General features: G+C 34.5%; 1 protein-coding gene across 6 annotated transcripts in view; it reads right to left on the reverse strand.

The window, feature by feature from the left end:
* Positions 1-12,925, reverse strand: part of ubr5 (ubiquitin protein ligase E3 component n-recognin 5) — a 46,997-nt gene extending 34,072 nt beyond the window's left edge. For 4 of the 6 annotated variants that reach the window (XM_026283339.1, XM_026283342.1, XM_026283340.1 and 1 more), the window contains exons 1-13: positions 12,690-12,925; positions 8,803-8,847; positions 8,604-8,685; positions 7,900-7,976; positions 6,765-6,884; positions 5,589-5,859; positions 3,972-4,131; positions 3,731-3,880; positions 2,537-2,748; positions 1,155-1,274; positions 971-1,081; positions 680-834; positions 482-599 (exon numbers count right to left, since the gene is read on the reverse strand). In XM_026283339.1, coding sequence (XP_026139124.1) covers positions 482-599; positions 680-834; positions 971-1,081; positions 1,155-1,274; positions 2,537-2,748; positions 3,731-3,880; positions 3,972-4,131; positions 5,589-5,859; positions 6,765-6,884; positions 7,900-7,976; positions 8,604-8,685; positions 8,803-8,847; positions 12,690-12,751 — 1,683 coding nt within the window. In that variant the 5' untranslated portion in view covers positions 12,752-12,925. The remainder of the gene's footprint in view (positions 1-481; positions 600-679; positions 835-970; positions 1,082-1,154; positions 1,275-2,536; positions 2,749-3,730; positions 3,881-3,971; positions 4,132-5,588; positions 5,860-6,764; positions 6,885-7,899; positions 7,977-8,603; positions 8,686-8,802; positions 8,848-12,689) is intronic. The other 2 variants (XM_026283341.1, XM_026283338.1) reach the window with 2 other exon arrangements.
* Positions 12,926-17,506: the final 4,581 nt, after the last annotated feature.

Here is a 17,506-nt window from a genome sequence, read left to right on the forward strand (position 1 = left end):
GCATTATATGTACTTTTTAAGCACTAATAAACAGCCAATATGTTAATAATAGACATGCTAATAAGCAACTAGTTATTAGTGTGAATTGGACCCTATACTAAAGTGTTACCCAATGTTTTTTATTTTTATTTTATTAAAGCAGCTTAAGTTATTCAGTCAATGAGTGATCTTTGGTTGTTTAATTAACATTAATGACAGACAGCAGAAGATATTACGCTGCTGTCACTTTAAGACCAAAAGTGCAAATCTAATATATTGACACTCATCTGATTTCTTTCCCAACTGTTAATATGTTCAATTAAGACAAAACCGATTGCGTTTTTGTGAATACTTCGCAAGTCAGGCGAAGTTATTTTGTGTGCATCTGGTTTCAAGCCCATTCACACTTCTTATAGCAACAGCAATATATCATAAGATCACCCAGCCCTAATAATCAAATAAAATAAAAAAAATCTGCAAACAACAATAGCATGTTCCTCACCTGAGTTCCTACTGTGATGTTGGGTATAGAAGAGATGCCTGCACTGGACTTTGGCTTTTTATTCTTGGCTCTGGCCTTTTCAAGCATCTTTTTCCGCTGACTAAAAGGCACAACACCCCTAAAGGGAAAAAAACTCAATTTATTCACGGATCACAAGCAGAATGGCTCAAACTATCATGCATGCTCCTGCCTGCTCACCACCAGTAAAGACTGCTCTCCAGCTGGGCGCAGGTGTACAGAGCACAACAGTGCAGAGAGATGATACGCTCTCCCTGCAGCTCCGGGAACATCTGTGCACCATGTTCTAGTTTAGCAGCAACAGTGCTAAGAGTTTCATCCACCCATGTCGCCACCTACACAACACAGGTTAACAGAAAACTGAGATCTGAGGACATTTTTTGGTGCATACTGATATTAATGTTTCTGCCAAATCCGATCCAATGATTAGTTTCTCACCCACTCCCATGTAAATAAATAAATGTCTTCTACCTTGTTGCTTTCGGTGGCCACAGTGGCTCGGATACTGTTGGCAGACAGGTGGGTGATCTTTTCATTGGTCAAGCCAAGGAAAGGGACACGAGGGTGATGTATAGAAGGATTCTACGAAAGCGCAAAGATTCATGAGATTCAATTCAATCAAATCAAAGTGACAGGAATTCTTTGGAAATCTTACTTGTGCGTTTCTGTAAGGTTCAGGCTCATTCCACTTCCACTGGTACAGTTCACCTTTGGTACTGACAGCAACCATCTCAGAGTACAAAGCCCCAATGCTGACAAACTTGGTTACATAGTCCTAAAGAATCACAGAACCAAGGATATATTGTATAGAAACTATACAAATAGAATTATAAAATATTAGTGTCTGAAACTTGTTCAGAACACTTAAAAGTTGGTTGAATGACTCTAAAAATCATAGTTAATTTTAATTTCAGTTAACAAAAATAACAAAAAAAAAAAAGCATTTTGTTACTTCTACTTAAACAACATACATTTAAAAGTTGGCTGCTTTATATCAGTTAGGCGCCAATAATAATAATGTAATATTTCTAATTTTCGTTTAAGCTGGGGAACTAGAATAACTCAAACTGAAATAAAAATTTTATGCTTTTAAAAATAAGACAACATTACTAACATTAAAATTAATTGACGACAAATTTTATATAAATTAAAGAAAATATATTTTTTACATAATGTGATTACAAAAAAAAAAAAGTAAAACTGAACTAATCTTGCAATCTCATAAAAAGCAAAAAAAAAAAAAAAAAAAAGGTTTTCTTGACATCCAGTTAGGAAAGAGGAAAGAGGGCATGCACCAAATGTTTGGCAACCGAGATTATTCGACTAAAAATTTTTTTAAAAATGTTTTTTAAAAAAAAAGCACAAAAAAAAAAAACAGTTTGGCCGAAAAATTTGAAGAGACCAAATAAGTTGTACCAAACAATGACGTGAATTGATCAAATTAAGGGTATGCTAATGCAGCAAACATGTCGGCAGTGTGGAGAATTTCAAAATGTCTGAGAAAGACACAAAAATCAATACATCGAAAGACAAAGGGGTGATTGTTGCTGGTTACTGTATGATGACTGAAATTGTGAAATGGCCTTAAACAATTAGGAAATACATTTTTTTGTGCTTTCGCTTTACAACCTGCACTCATTTAAAACACAGGTACGCATTCAGTTTCTCTCTGAACGGTTTACTTTCATTTGAGACATAACCAATTGGATGTGCCCATGTGATATGTTCAACAAACATCTGCTGCCAACAAAAAGTAGAACTGAGGAATATTAATAATTAAAACAGCTATATTAATACATTATTACATTCACAGATAGCATTCAAATTTGTAACAGATTTGAATTGGCGGGATCTGAAATATTTTCTGACAGAACTGTAAAAACAGCAAACATTTGGTATTTCATTAATGTAATGGTGTAAAGCATTGACAAAATAAACGTGTTCGGCCCTGTGTTTTTAATTTTGCAGAATTTTCATTTTGGTGCATCCCTAATCTGAAGTTTCCCATTTTAGGACACGGAAGGCTTAAAGTTTCACCTTATCAGGCCACCACTGGAGCTCTTCGCCCAGAGTGACAGGGCTCTGCAGCGGCACGCTCTTCTTGTCAAGGCTGGGCTCTCCCTCACGGCTGGTGGAGCCACGCTCCGCATCGAAGGAGGCTCCATCCAGCCACCTCCTCTCACGCAGCCTCAGGACCGACTCTCGCTCGCGGAGCAGCTCAGAGTCTCGCTCTAGGGGGAGAAGGAGAACTGGTATGCAATGGGGTCACACCAGTGGGATAACAGTAAGCCACTCTCTGGGAAAGACCCTCGGAATAGTGAGATTTCATACAAATTACAATTAATAAGACTGTGTTAGTTAAGTCTAATCCTAGTGTACTTCTGTGACACCAACACTGTGACACTGTAAACAACTGATCGTGTCGAAAAATACGGGTGAAAAGGATACATGACCATTTTAGGTAATGATCCAGAATTTATTAGAAGTAAAATAGGGCTACATATGGACGCTGTACAGGCTGGCTTTATCAGTTGGTAGCTTGCAATAGCAGCGAAACATCTTGTTATAAGGGGTGTCCAGAATGTACGGGTATAAACTGCAGTGTCTTATGGGTAACTGTCTGCACTGCAGGGCCTTTCGCAGAGAGCTCTCTAGGGTGAAACGACGACTTTGACCATACAGGACAACTGGACACACTCTCAAAAGCAAGGAAACACTCACACACAACACAAACATGCAGCAAGGCATCTCAAAGGATTTGATATCCAGAGAACTCGGTACACAGAGGCTGGTTTATGAACATGTAATTTGAAATGAAATTAAAGCAGATTTCTGTACTGCGATATTTGCATGTGATACGACGCAGGGCCTAACCCAAACTTGTTATTAAGTTCTGTAATTAACAGTTGTATAGCAACATTGTAACCTGGTGCATTATTGTAAAACTCTGGTTTCGATCAATAATTAGTTTTACCGTTTTGGTTAAAGTGTTGCATAACGTGCATCTGAATTCGCAAGGATTAATTTGTTATGATACATTTTTTTGTTTGACTTCAGATTTAAATCAACAGCATCTTTCGCATATGCCTGAATGTGTTGCGAGTTGTGACTTTTTTTTAAAACGGTGTTAACGATGTACGTAGTGGTTGTGGCACAAGCATTTCCACAAATCTTGCTAAATGGCTTCATGACACCAAGTGTGTGCAGGCATGACTGTGTTTCAGCCTTTACCTCGTGAAGAGCCGAGACGGGACAAGGAAGAGCGTCGGAAAGAGGGGTAGCCGAAGTAGCTGATGTCCTCAGAAAACATGGCGTCCGCGTCAATGATCACACTGGGGTGTGCAGAGTGAATGTCTGCGTCTAGCAGTGACATCAAGTCTTCTGTGAAAGTATGAAAGGTATTGTCAGAAAGGTTTGTTAAAATGTCAGTCTTGAGCATCATAACTGTGACCCATCGTCTGCATCTGTTTACCTCCAGGTAAGTAGGACTCGCTGGCCGTGTCATCTCCATCATCACCGTCCTCGTCGTCTCTACTCAGCAAGTTGTTCACAGCCAAGTTAACGTCAAGGTTTGTTCGCTGCAGCTCTCGAATGATGACACTCCTGGACTTTCCCTGAAGAACCACCTGGGCCTAATTGGGGAAGCAAAACCAATCAGTAACAAAATTACAAAGCAGGTCTGGGTCACAAAATGAATTCAATATTAACAAGATATATTAATATAAAAAATATAGTATTAGTTTTGCATATTCTATTTTTATTTTTTTTTGTTAAATGCATAAAGCCCAATTTTATTATCTGCATTCTATTGAAAACTATCTTTAGCAATTAATAATTATAAAAGCATGAAATCAATTTTGAAACAAGGTTTGTAGTATGAACACAATATTTTACATTTAGTCATTTAGCAAATGCTTTTATACAAAGCAATTTACATATGAAGACAATGGAAGCAATCAAAATCAACTATTTTTTATTTCGCTTTATAATGTAAACTATCATGTTTCAAAAATTGTATTAACATGAAAAGCTATATTAATTGTTTTGTAGTAATGTTTCGCATGTATTTTTATTTAATATATTTTATTAATATTATATACTGCACCATTTACATTTAAAACTCTCACACAATGATTAGCAAAATAGATTACAAAATATTAAAATACATTTGTTTACTATATTGTACATTATATAATACACATTACGTAATATTGCAGTAAATATATTTCAACCTTTTGAATGCATTTATTTTTGTCAATAATTTTTAATATTTTAATGAATGCAGGCAATAATCATGAAAATAATTGTTAGTTGCAGCCCTAGGGGTATTGATAAATGACCAAAAAATTATTTCAGCTTTTGTTTATTTTATTATTTCAGTTTAATTGTATGTCTAAAGCTTAAAATGGTATGATATTCTCAAATGAGAATTAAGTTCTGTTCAAGGTTATAATTGTTAACGAAAACTAACGAAAAAAATAAAAACTAGGTGGGAAAAAACATTGTCGTTAACCGAAATAAAAATAAAAACAAGGCATTACAAAAACAAAAATGAACTAAAACTAATGCGTGTTTGGCAAAAATAACAAAAACAAAATAAAATTCTAGATTAAATGTCCTTAGATTTCATCTTTGTCATTTTCTTTCATAGAGCATGTTTGTACTGGTTTTAGTTTTGAATTAATATTTTCTAAAATTGTATGATGTTTTTGTTGAGTTATCACACAATACTTTTTTTTTTTTTACCTTTTTGAATATTGCCCATGACAAATAACCCAAACTACAAAAAAAAAAACGATTAAAACCAACACTAATAAAAACTTAAACTAAGCATTTTCAACAGATAACAACTAAACTAGCAAACCCACTTTATAAACTAATTAAAATTAAACTGAATTTAAAAACAAAAAGTCAAAACTAATGGAAAATGCAAAACTATAAAAACCTTGGTTCTGTTCTATAAAAAGCTGAATAATATACATATACAAACATTACATGGAAGTTATTAAGCAGAGCTGTTGCCAGGGCTTCCAACTTAAAACAGTAAATAAATCAGGAATGTGGAGGAGGCCCCTGAAGCGAGTGCTACCTGAGAGATGAGCTCCTCTGGGATGACGGAGGCTGGAATTACGGGCTGTGGCTGACTGCCCAGAAGGCCGGAGCCTCGATCTCTGCCAGTGCGGATCACACGGGTCTGTCTGCGTGAATCACGGGCTGCTGTGGAGGATCGACCTGAAGATCCTCCTCCTCCAGCGGCTCCTCCAGCGCCTCCTCCGCTCCCGCTGCCTCCTCCTGCGCCTCCACCACTGCTGGCTCCGCCTCCACTGCTGCCTCCATTAACTCCTGAACTCCAGCGGCTCCTGTCAGACACAGCGACTGTCAGGATCAGTGTAAGGCCAACAAGATCCTCTCAGCATCTGATACTAAACTCCAACAGCCCACTTCTAAAGACTATACATTCATATTATTTGTCTTGTGACCATGAGAGAATTAAGATTGATGTTTTAATATTGAATTAATCAGTTTAAAACTCTAGCTAATTATGCATTCATATATTTAAATGTAATACATTGCATCTTAAAAGAAGTTTGATTCCTGTGCATATATTTAAATGTTTTGGTAATACTGTATAATGATAAATATTATATAACATACATAACATATAGTATTGTTATATATAATTATAAAACTACATAATGTATAAATATTTCTGTTCGATACTGTGCATAATCAGTGATTCATTAAATGCAAATTATTAAATATTTTTCCCTGTTCATTCAGCTAAAAACTAATGATAATCTACTTTTTTCTTTATTTTTCTTTAAAGATTTTCAATGGCTAATATAAAGCTACAATGGCTAATAAAATATAGATTATCTAAATTATTGTAATTATAGAATATACAATATGTACATAATATTCTTGTTTATGACTTTTTGTATCTTGACTCATATGAAAATACTTAATACAGATTTCTCTCTCTATCTATCTATATCTATCCATCTATATAAATCTATCCACCTATATATGTGTGTGTGTGTGTGTGTGTGTGTGTGTGTGTGTGTGTGTATGTATGTATGTATGTATAGCACAGCTCTGAAAATGGGTTTGAAGTGTGAATATTTTCAGGTGGGGATTTTATTGCATGCAAACAAAACAGCAAAATCATCTTTTAAAAGGCTGTTTATACCTAAAGGCAGCAATGCACATGTGCCTGCCGACGTTACCTGATGGCTGCATTTCTGATAGCCCTGGCACAACTTACCCAAGGGTGTTGCCTGCCAGTCTGCCCAGTGTGTCAGAACCAGACAGGAACCAGGGCGGATCACTAGTCCTGCCTGGCCTGGAGCTCCTTCCTGCCCCTGAGACACTGCTCAACTTTGAACTGGAAACAAAAGATGGGAGATCAGTTACAAACCTATAATCCCACATGTGGGACCATCACAGAGCCTGGAGAGCCCAGGCCTACGAGCCAAAAATGGGGCGACTAACATGGCAACACCCTTGGGAATCAGAACTGACTGCAGCTCATTCCTCAGGCAAGAGCTGTAGGAAAGGCTGGCAGGGAACTGCTAAAGATTTCCCCTAAATCATGTGCCATCATGCCCGCAAAGTATTAGGTTCTATACAAACACCAAGGATTTCTTGAGGCTCACAAAAGGGGATTTGCAATGCTGCAACATGGCTTCGATCCCAAAAAACAACATGACAAGAAAAACTAGCCCACCTTCTCAGTTCAAACAAAAATGCACAAACAAACCAATGCAATGAGCATTCATCGTGAGCATAATTTATTTTTTGCAGTTTACTTTCAATAAATGGTCTTTTGGTACTTAGAAGCTTTGAATTTTATGTGTTACAATATATTTTTAGGTCTTAAAATTAAACTTATGCACCACCAAATATTAAAGTGTTTATAAAGTAGTGTTGCAACATGCTTGCATGTGTATTTGGTTTGCCACATTTCAGTAATAAAACACCACCGCTGATAAAACCAGACGACATGAGCTGGCCACAACTAATCTACAGGCTTCAGACTGACTGAGTTCCTTCCATTTGATCTACTTCATAAAATTCCCTCGCTACCATCACTAAGAATATAATGCAAGCTTTCCATGCAACTGTAAGGCTACATCTTTGTAGTGTTCACATTTAAGTGCATTTAAACTACGTGAACAAAAAACCGTCAGTGTGTCCTCACACCAGCACCCCACAACACAACCTTTAATCATATAAGGAGAGTAATGGCGGTGAAAATTCAGCAATTTAAACAGAATTAAGAAAAACTTAATGTATAAACCCAGAGTAATTATAACAAGAAGGGACAGATCTAGAGTTATTCTGCATGCCAGCTCATACATGCATTTTCCATGCATCTATCAGGGGTATTAATTTCTCACCCATCATTGCCATCGGGCTTGCTGAGCTCCAGTCGGTCGGGCTGGACGGCAAAGTTGATCCTGCAGATACGTCCATCCTGAAATAAAAGATTGTTTTTTTTTCCCTGCATTGCTTTGTTTTCAATAAACAAAAAAACATTTTCATATTTTCGTTTTTTTTTTTTTTTTTTAATGCAACATAAAAGGAGGATTTTGGAAGAAATTGTGCATTGCTCTTATATACAACAGTACATAGTGAACTGATAAATTTCAAACTCACACACAAAAAAAAGCATTATCGAAACAGTTTCTAATTCAATGCAAGTCACTCTGGACAAAAAGATCTGGCAAATGCATAAATGTAAATATAATGGATAAGAGCAAAAAGATCTAATGCATTGGCTCATGGTTTGTCTAAAACACCACATATACAAATAAACAACACTAAATTGATTTTCACTACGGGGGACTTTAAATACAAAACTTGGTAAAATAATTATGTTTTTGAACATTTTCAGCACATTTTAACAATACCGAGATCATTTAGATATTTTAGACTATAATCATAAGATATTGTCATACCGTGACATCTCTAATTCATATTTAGAGTAAATTACTGCTCTAAAATATAATGACTCGAATGAAAAAACAAAACACTTCAGGTTTATGAGAAAGCCTGAAATAATGCATGATATAAAGTAACAGTGCTGCATAATAAAGGTTACCTCAAGGAGAAATCCGGCATGATTTGGTCCAACCACACACTGCTTTAGTTTGGCCTGCTCCAATGGAATAAGGTGTGGATGACTGCCGTGTGGACAGAGAAATATAAGTCAAGTGTTTTCACAAAACTCAATACTTCATTGATGTGGAAAGAACTATAAAACCACTGGGCTTAAAACACAAATGCTTGGTAAAACATACCTGTTACAGTTGTATTTGTTAAGCTTTTCTGACACTTCACGGAGCCTGTAAGAAACAAAGGCATATGATGCACTGGGCTTACAAAACAGAGTTAATGTCCACAGTGAATACAATTCATCAATATATAAAGTAATAATGTTCATGCCGCATTATCAATGGCGCAGCTGAATGTAGAGAGTCATCATTTATATTGGCTTGAGCAATGGCCAACACCTCTGAAGCGAAACATGCCAAAACCTTGGCAGGAGAGAGGATGACTATTACGGTTTGAATAGAGGAAAACTGTAGGAGATGGAAGAAAAAAAACTATTGCTCTTGTGGGTCATTTTACCATTCACTTTATTCTAGGCATTTTACACTCATCTCTGTCATGTTTAAATACTAATAATTAGTGGTGGGCGGTATAACCAAAAACTAATATCACTGTATTTTTCTAAATTATACCGGTTTCATGGTATATGACGGTATTTTTTGTTTTGTTTTTATGCATTACCACATGTAAACCAATTTTTTTTACTGATTGAGAGAGGAAATAAGCTACTGTAGTAGATTGACTTAGAAAATTACACTTAAAATTTTAACGAAATACCCGTTAATACATTTGGAAAATGCAATTTAAAAAACAAAATCCATCCATCAGAATAATGAAGGTTCAAATAAACCTGGAGGCCTAGTTTGTTCACAAACAAGTGATCAAACATTTGTAATAAACGTGCAAAGATTTGTAATGCTTTCAACTCACTATAATGATTTCACAGTTCATCTGTAAAATAATTAGGCTAAATTAGTTATTACTTGCTAAATTCAGGCAGTGTTAATTACAGTTATTCATAAAAATACCACAGAAAGGAAGTTAGTCAATATCACATGAAGAGTGCCAGTTTTCACCTCTAAAAGTCAGCATGATTACAAATGTGATACCGATTTAATGCAACAATAAATACATTGTTAATATTGAGAGACTTACGTTTTAGACACCATATTGCCTGTAGCCATTTTTGCTTGATTATGCCAACGAAAATTATTTTCCAAACACAGCCACAGCACTGTTTTGCGTCTCTGAGCAACATGACCCGGTTTCGTTCCTGAATCAATCAACCATTAAATAATTTGGTTCAATCGCAATGACTCACTTATTAACAGTGACTTGCTGCCACCTACTGGCGGTTTTAATAACACATCTTCTTCATTCGAAACCGCAGGTTAAATGCATTCATGTTCCTCTTTGAGCTGAATTATATCGTGTACACAGGCCTACATCTAAATGCCTCTTCAGACACAGCTTCTGTGTTTCCTCTGCATTTCAAAAATGAATTTTGATGACAAAATTATTATTTTAAATTAAATTATTATTTTAATTATTTATTTGGTATCAGTCCCAATGTCTTATTATTCAAACTGACTGATTAAACATAAGAATTGGACTCAAAGAAGATTCAAACTTTTAGAAAAAAAAAAAAATGTTTTTATAAAAGGTAAAAATGCCTAGAAAATGTAAAAAAATATGGTGTAGAAAAATCTGTTCAGAAATTGTGTATGGACTCTTGTTATCGTTCCAAGTTACACAACTTTTCATGCCACGAGATAAAAGCCCTTAAAACCAATGACTGGGTATGAAAATAAAGAGATTTTTTAGGTCAAACAATCAAATATAAAAACAAACGCATACAATTTCCACCAGGGAACCTTGTGTATGAGTGCCTCGGGGACAAAAGAGCACTTGCAAGGCCGCATGGTGTGCCATAGCTTTCATGAGTAAATGCAGATGCACAGCAGACAGTGACATATGAGGAAAGCAAACAGCTCCAAATTGGCCGAGGAAAAAAGATCTCTCTCGGATGTTGGCCAACTTTAGTCCTTCAAGCTCATGGACAAAAAGTGTGTCATAAACCAGCTGTAAAACAGTAAAAATGGCTGCATACCAAAATCTAGTACGGCACCATACAATTTTTGTCTAGAAATAATTTAAAAGACACAGGGCTGCTGTCCATGTATCACATTCCAAATATGTCCCTTATGAGGTTTCATTTCAGTTAGGATGCTCACTTAGTAGGAAGCTCACTAGGTTTTGGAACAGAGCCAATGTTTTGCTTGGCATACTTGGCACACTAGTACAGCATCATCTGAACAATGATAAACGATAGAGACACCATGATGTTTACAAACGATAAGTCATTTTTCAAATTACATAGTCAAATTATTACATTTAAATCACCTAAACCTATCAGTAAGGGCTTCAGATTCTCGTCACATTTCAATATGAACTCAGTATGAAAACATGTGTAAAGTCAGGAAAGCAGCTGACGCAAAAGACCTGTGTCCAAGTACTTTAAAAACAAACCAAAGGCAACATATAAATACCATAATGCACTGCACAGCATATAATATAAGTATACAATCCAAGTATAAAAATTTGGCACAAGGTAAACACATGCATACACAAGCTTTTCAAAGCATGCACTTCATGATACAGACTAAAAAGCCTAAGATCAGCGACATCTTACTGAAATGAGCACAGAGAATATCTTTGCACAGCAGCAGTCTAAGCTACTGAGATCATGCTGAATCTAGTATGAAGGGGACACGTGTGCAGAAAGGTCCCTATAGTTTCCAGTCAACGCAGCGCAAAAGAAAAGCCTTCAAGTCACGGCTCATTATTGCAAGACATATTGGAGGACAGTGAAGGATGGAGGTCTCCCTGTACACACTGAAACGTTAATGACTAGTGCAAGTATACATCCGCTCTGGGATGACAGATAGTAATGAACAAGACACCCTATGGTGGAGAGAAATGCAAGAACTTGATAAACATGTAGGGCACTAAGAATTTAATCTTGATGCAAGGCATGTTTTCCCCTTTGTTGGAAATGATAACATTTTGATGCATGACTGAAATATTTTAAAAGCCATAAAGTCATTTTCCATGCACTAATTAAATAAATGGCTTAAAATTCTTTATTATCTAGACTATCAATTGCACTATTTACAATAAGGAATAGCACCAAAAATATGCTGCATACTAAGATACTGTACTTCTGACAGTGATTCAGCATGCCACGGTCTTATCTGAGAGTTTCTGAACCAGAAATATTGTTACACTTCTATAAATCAATATAAAAGACCAACATATTTTCATTATGCAGCTGTCATCAGACAAAATCAACTCCATCTGAAACCATTTTGACTAGTCAACTTAACGAAATGTAGTTTGTTTATAACATTTCAAGAAATGAGACGTCACTGAAAGAGACTATTGAGGTTGTATTATGACCACAGCCTTTGGAATTTGATTTTTTTTTACGTCATGAAAAACGAAAAACAAACAAAGCGTAACATTAAACTGAAACAATCCGTTATCTATATCATCTTCGGTTCAAAATATCGCAAAATAAGTGTTAAAATCAATTGTTCAGCCATTGAAATGAAATAAACAAATGAAGGGGAAACGTCTAAACACTGTTCACACTAGTTTTGATGTGATTTCCACCGACTTTATGAGGATAAATTAATTAAACGGATGAGCTCGCGCAGTGCTAAGGGCTAACCGGCTAACCTGAGGGGATTTTTAATCAGCGAATCTCTTCGCATACACTCGGCGTATCATAAAAAACATAAATTTAATGTAATAAATAAGTCGTAGATTTAAAATAAAAGTCTTGATTTGACGTGTAAAGGCATTTATTTATCGCAGTTCCCTCTCTTTTTTCACCTCCCCATCCCCCAACCCGCATTGTGTCTCCAGTCAGACGGGCCTCGGTATTTTTAGCCCCGAATGTCCAACCTTGAGACATAAAATGCCACATATGTTTTATTAACAACATTTGAATGCGCTTTCACCTCTTTCAGAGGTGAATATAGATCGCAAACTGCTTCTTTCACACAAATACCTGTCATTTAGCTGGTCTTCGGTCCCGGGTAACGGGTGAACCACGAAGTGAATGGACGTCATGGGCTCGGTCCCGGGTAGATTATTGTGTGTTGGGCTTTTCTCTTTACTTTAAGGGTTAAGTTTGAGAATGTGTGATTTCTTCGCTGAAAGCAACCTAAGAGCTGAAATATACACCCTCTTCATCCACATGCCGCCATCTTAACTCTGTTTAAGCTTCTTTGGGTCTGTTGGGGAGGATGCGCGTGTTACGGCGATCCTGATTGGTTGAGAGAGAGCATGTGTCGGCGAAGCGGATTGGTTAGAAGGGATAAAGGAACGGAAGGGGGCGGTGCTCACGGGTCATTTCCCATGTGTTGTCATTGTGTTGGCGAGGAATGATCTGTGTGTCATTGTAGTAAATAAACGACTGTTATCTGCGTTCAGGCTTGATACAAAGCTGTTATTTGGCTGCTTTACAGATTTAACTGTATGAGCCAGATCGATCAGGAATTCAATACTTATCAGATAGAAGATCTAAATCTAGATTGAGCCCCTGAGACATGATGCTTTGTGGCGCATGTTGGCACCCATAGGAATAAGGCAATGATGTCATGCACACCTGCCTTAAAAACACACACCTTTTCCACCTGTAACTGTGCTTTTCATGGATTCAATGTTAAGAAATTATGTTAATGTGAAATGTACTGTCAGAAATTCACTCAGATGCCAAAATTGATGTTCTGTATAGGCAAAAAAAAAAAAGATTAGATCAAATTTGGCTATCATAAAAAATAATATATATAGTATTGACTATTTGCATCTATGTGACAAAAAACTTTTTTTTTGGCCCGTTGTATGTACATTAATAACTAGTGAATCTAAATCTTTTAATTTTAATATATCGTCCAGCAGGTGGCAGGGTTTGCTTCATTTCAGAAGTATATAAGTATATCTATATTTATATCTATCTATCTATCTATCTATCTATCTATCTATCTATCTATCTATCTATCTAGCTATCTATCTATCTATCTATCTATCTATCTATATATATATATATATATATATATATATATATATATATATATATATATATATATATATGATTTATTTCACCTCTATTACAATACAAATGAAGAAAAGGCTCTTATCTAACCAAAACATCTCTTTTCTTTTGAATCTTTGGCATCATTCTTAAATAATTTTTTTAAAATCTTTATGATCAAATAATAATTTTCTATTTATTTATATTTCATTTGATGCACTTTCAGTTGCCATTGAAATAAAATGTACCAACTGATTTTTAAAGTCATTTTTCTACTGGATATTAGCTTTAGGACAGTGACCTCTGTGTGAGTTTCAACTCTCTGAAGGACACTCAGTGGAGGTTGAAGTTATTTTTAACCAGAACTCTGTTTAATGAGTTAAAGAGTGCCCTTCTGTAAACTCATCCCATCACACTGGGAATCATGGGAGCTCGGGTTTAGTGCACTCTGTGTTCGGATGAGAATCTGCAAACAGGAAAGATTCAGAGAGCTAAAAATAGTGAACAGCTCCTGATGAAATGTGCTTCTGATGCAGGATTGGTCGAACACTGGATCTGCAGTCCAATATTATTGTTTGATTGAGCATTGACTTAAAATAATGCTATAACTTAAAAGAAAAAAAATCATTATTTAGCATCACTGAATCAACCTAAAATAATCAAATGCATAACAACAAAACTCGTTTTATTCGGTTTAATCAAATGAAATAATTTGTCTCAGGCATCTGCTTACTAATAAAGTAAAATAAATAACATTTAAATTGATTCATAAATGTTACCTAACTTGAAAACTGTATTTTTAACAAACAACAACTAAAAAATAACTTCAAAGTAATTAATTTACGTCTTGAGAAGACACAAATGATGAATAAAGAAATGCAGTTGTTTTTTTAAAGTCGTCAAATAATCAAAAATCAATAAATAAATACATTTTTAAAACAAAAAGAGAAGTCACTTAGAAAATAAAATTGGACAAACATAAAAAAATCAAACTAAATCTCTCTGTAAGTGCATTGCCCAATCAAATAAATGAAGTCTTCAGCAGAAGGACAAATACTGCAATTCACTTCAATGTCTGTCGTATATTTCCTTAAAGCGGCTTTAGTCGGGAAACTTTTTTACAGTGCATGGCATTTATTTTAATGCTTATTAACATCGGTTGTTTGTGTGATTGAAACACGGAAGATGTGAGCAGGGTAATAACTCTGACTCATTCTCTACAGATCAACGTTATGCGGCTGAATCATGTAAAGCACATCGTGCTCATGCTCTCATATAAATCTAGGGCAAAGGTTCAGTCCGGGGATTCAGGCCAGTGCTGCAAAGTGAACAGTCTCATGAAAGATGATCAGAGTTTAAGAGAGAGAGAATAAACGCACGTCTCTGATAGACTGTCTGCTACATGGACTTCGACTTATTGCTTATTTAACATTTACTGAACTGACGAGTATGTAGCCAAAATAAACGGGGAGAGTTAATGCAAAGGTTTAACAGTCAACCGCATACAGATGAAGCACTTCTCTGAATGCTGGAAATCATCTGTGATTCTCTTAAGGTTTGCAATTTTTTAATTGAAGGTAGTTGTTTTTTTACAATTACAAATATTTAATTTAATTCTCTCTCTTGCTCTTTCTCTAATTTACGTTATATATATATATATATATATTTTTTTTTTACTATATTTTCTCTTTTTAAGTGCTGTATCTCTCTCTCTCTCTCTCTATATATATATATATTTGATAGCCTGAATGCACTGTAAGTCGCTTTGGATAAAAATGTCTGTATATAAAATATTAATATTTTGTTAGAACCTTTACAGTGCGTATATATAAATATATATATACATACATACATATATATGAAAAAAATGACATACTATTTAAACTGTAACGTATTTATGCATATGTTTTTGTATTGCATTTAATTTAAGATTTAGGCAAGACATTTGCCAACATTTTATTCCTTATAACTGGATAAAAAAATGTGTGTACATATATATATATATATATATATATATATATATATATTTTTTTTTTTTTTTTGATGATCAGAGCTTACAGCTCATAAAAATCAGAAATCCAGTATATCAAAATATTAGAATATTTACATTTGAATGTCGTTAAATGTCTGTCCTTACAGTATAAATTGTGGGTATCTCTTGTTCTTTGAAAAACCACAATAACGGGGAAAACTGCCAACTTGGAAATGGTCCAGAAGACAATCATTGGCTTTTCACAGAGTGCTGTATCAAAGCATATTAAATGCAAAGTTGACTGGAAGGACGATATTGGGAGGAAAAGGTGCCCAAGCAACAAGGATGACTGAAAAATTGAGAATACTGTCAAGCAAAGCAGATTCAAACACTTGGGAGAGCTTCACAAGGAGTGGACTGAAGCTGGAGTCAGTGCATTGAGAGTTTTATCAAATAAAATAAAACAAAAAATAAACCTGGACGTAAAATAACATTTTATGAATTCAGTAAAGAAAACTGAAAAAAATTATAAAAACATCTATATAGACATATTATAGACATTATAAAATATTGTGAAAATATTATTCAAAATAATATAAACTACAAATATCCAAGTGAATAAAAGACCCTGATAAATATTCAGATTTATGTTCTGGAAATCTTTGCAAATAAATTAGATGCCTCATTAATGATTTAATTGCTCATTTGCATATTTAAAAGTCATTGTAGTGCAGTAATACAATAAATACAGTAATAAAAAGACTGCATTTCAGCACTCTAATTAGATTCCCATTGAAATTGCAAAAACTAAAACATCAAGGACACAATAATAAGAGTTGCATGAAATTAATGGTACAATATGGCATGAAGATGTTTTAGAGACTGACCCATACATTTATAAAACTAATCTAGCTAAACCGGTTTCAGTTCAAAAACAGATTATTGTTTGCACTGATTTTACACTGCAGTTTATGAAATGTTAGACATTCCTTGAAATTATTCCAAGTTCAAGGAATAAATATAAGAAAAAGTGATACATCAATATGTTTTCTAAATGTAGTCTACGCTATGAGTTGTTTTAGCATTGCTTAAACCTTAAAAAATACAACTTTAAACTGATCTCCATTGCTTTTTATTTTACAAATAAAAACGAATTAATTAATAAAATAAATAGCTTAATCCTTGAATACCTCAGCTTACAACTACTAAACAGTATTATGTTTGAATCATTGATATACTATAATAAATAAAAAAATATTAGGTTTTAGTATCTTTTTTATTTTTTTCAGTTTTGGAAGTAAATATGTTTATATAGTTTTTATTTATTAGTTTTAGTTATTTTAGATATATTATATAGATATATACTACTGCTCCAATGTTTGGAATCATTAGGATTTTTTAATGTTAAAAAAATTAGTCTCATAAAAAAAATATATTAAAAAATACAGTAAAATCAGTATTGTGAAATATTATTATATTTTTAAAAAGTTTTTTTCTATGTCAATATATTTGAATATAAATTTTTTTTTTTTTGCATATATAAATAAGCCTTTTTTTTAACATCTTTCTTTTACATTACTATGGAAAAAAATATGGGCTTTAGATTCAGTAATCAATTCCAAACCAAAACCAATCAAGAAATTAGTTTCCAGTTGTTTGCAGACTCATGTTTAATTGTGAACTCTCACAGTAAAGCCGATGCTTTACCAGACACTAAAATGCAAAATGAATCCACAAGGCCATTAAAACCATTTTATTGACAGCTGATCTTTGTCAAGAAGGTAAATGCTGTAAACGGCAAACAGTCAATTATTTATGC

This window comes from Carassius auratus, chromosome 16, assembly GCF_003368295.1.
Source record: "Carassius auratus strain Wakin chromosome 16, ASM336829v1, whole genome shotgun sequence".
NCBI classification, from domain to species: Eukaryota; Metazoa; Chordata; class Actinopteri; order Cypriniformes; family Cyprinidae; genus Carassius; species Carassius auratus.